Genomic DNA, 2,027 nt, shown 5'->3' with positions numbered 1-2,027 from the left:
TAACAGATGAGGGAGCGATGAGCAGATGAGTGGAGTAAATGACAGAGGCGAGATAAAATAAGGAGATAAAAGGATGTGAGATAAGGAGAGAGGAATGTGTAGCTTTAAGGGGTATTGGTCAGGTAGCATTTGGAGTATTGCATACAGTTCTGGTCACTCCATTACAGGACTGATGTAGAGGCTTTGGGGAAGATGCAGAGATGGTTAACCAGAATGGTTTAAAAACAAGGAACTGCAGATGTTGGTTTACAAAAAAGTCACAAAATGCTGGCGTAACTCAACGGGACAGGCTCCAGGACTTGAATAAGAGGGACGTTACACATTCCTTCCAGCATTTTATGCCTATCCAAGCTGCGGTGTGCCAGCAGGCTGGAGGAGCGGTCAAAGGCCTTGCCACAGAGAGGGCAGGTGAATTTGCGCTGGCCATTGTGGATTTCAGCAGCCGGTCAATGCGGGTGAACCTCCTACCCAGGATGGGCACGGGATGGGACGCTCACTGCAGTAGGTACGCCGGTGCTGCCACAGGCTGGACATGTGGGTGAAACCCTTGCCACACTCAGCGCACACAAAGGGTTTCTCTCCGGTATTTACCACTGGTGCTCCCGCAGCCCTCGTGCGCTCTTGAAATGCTTGCTGCAATGGGAGCATGAGCCTGCCGGTGCTGCCGGAACCCCGCGAGCTGCCAAACGCCTCACCGCAGTACGGGCAGTCGTAGGGCTGGCCACTGGTGTGCACGCGGTGTTGTGACAGGGCATAGAAGGCCATGGCAAAGCGTTCTCCACACACCGAGCTGGGGAAGCGGCGTGCACCCTCTGCAGGGACAGCAGCTTGGTGGAGCAGGTGAAGCCCTTGCCGCACTCGGCGCAGGTCAAGGGGCGCTTGTCGGTGGGGATGTGCTGCTGCTCCAAGAGCCTGCAGGAGTGGGTGAAGCCCTTGCCGCACGGGGCGCAGGTTTAGGGGCGCTCACCGGTGTGGGTGCGCTGGTGCTCCAGCAGCTTTGCGGAGCGGATGAAGCCCTTGCCGCAGTCGCTGCAGGTGTAGGGCCGCTCCCCGGTGTGCAGGTGCCTGTGCACCTTCACTTCCGGTGATGATTTGAAGCCTTTGCCACATTCGGAGCAGGTGAAGGGCCGCTCCCCGCTGTGTACCCGCCGGTGCCGGCGTAGCCCCGACAACCGGGTAAAGCTCTTGCCGCAGGTGGAGCAGCCATAGGGCTTCTCGCCCGTGTGCACCCGCCGGTGGGCCTTCAGGTGATTCGTCATCTTGAAGCTCTCGCCGCAGTCGGAGCAGCCGAAGGGCCTCTCGCCCGTATGCACCCGCCGGTGGGCCTTCAGGTCCTGTGCTGTCTTGAAGCTCTTGCCGCACTCCGAGCAGTCGAATGGGCGTTCTCCCGTGTGCACCCGCCGGTGGGTCTCCAGCTGGCTCGGGTGCTGCCAGGCCTTGCCACACACGTCGCACTCATAACGTTTCTCCTTGTTGTGCCCCGTCATGTGGTCCTCCATCGATGCTCAGCCCCTCGAAGCTCAGCCCGCACACCGAGCAGATGGGGGGGGGGCCTCACTGGCACACTGGTCGCCCTCAATGGCCGCTCACGTCCCCGCCTCTCTGCCCACAGCAACGGCTCCTAATCCCTGCAGGAGGGGAACACAGAGGGTCAACAAGCTGGCAAACAGGACATTACTAAAGCATAAACATTACTTTTGCTTGAAGGGGAGGAAGGGGATGAGGGGGTAATGGGGGTGGGAGGAGGAGGGGATTAAGAGGGGAATGAGGGCGGGTGGTGGAGGTTGGGGGGTGAGGGGATCGGGGGGGTGTGGGGGGAAATGGGGCAAGGAAGGGTCGAGGTGTGTGGGTGGTTGGGGAAAGATGGGGAGGGGGTGAGTGGGGGTGGGGTGTGGGGGGAGGCACCGCTCCACCTTAGGAACCGTTTCAGCATCCGCCCCGCGAGGGTCGATAGAGTCAATGATGGAAGCCCGCGGGAAGTGCAGTCCGGGTCAGCAGGCGAAGCGTCGGAAGATCCGGTCAGTGGA

The 2,027-nt window shown here is 60.1% G+C and overlaps 1 protein-coding gene across 1 annotated transcript; it reads right to left on the bottom strand.

Annotated features, from left to right (window-relative positions):
• Positions 1 to 249: 249 nt before the first annotated feature.
• LOC116966963 (zinc finger protein 239-like) lies at positions 250 to 1,382 on the bottom strand (the record flags this gene model as incomplete). The annotated part of the gene is made up of 1 exon (XM_033013361.1): positions 250 to 1,382. A coding segment is annotated over one exon (429 nt), but the record flags the coding sequence as incomplete, so codon positions are not given.
• Positions 1,383 to 2,027: the final 645 nt, after the last annotated feature.

This window comes from Amblyraja radiata, chromosome 38, assembly GCF_010909765.2.
Source record: "Amblyraja radiata isolate CabotCenter1 chromosome 38, sAmbRad1.1.pri, whole genome shotgun sequence".
NCBI lineage: Eukaryota > Metazoa > Chordata > Chondrichthyes > Rajiformes > Rajidae > Amblyraja > Amblyraja radiata.
This window is presented reverse-complemented; position numbering and strand designations above follow the sequence as displayed.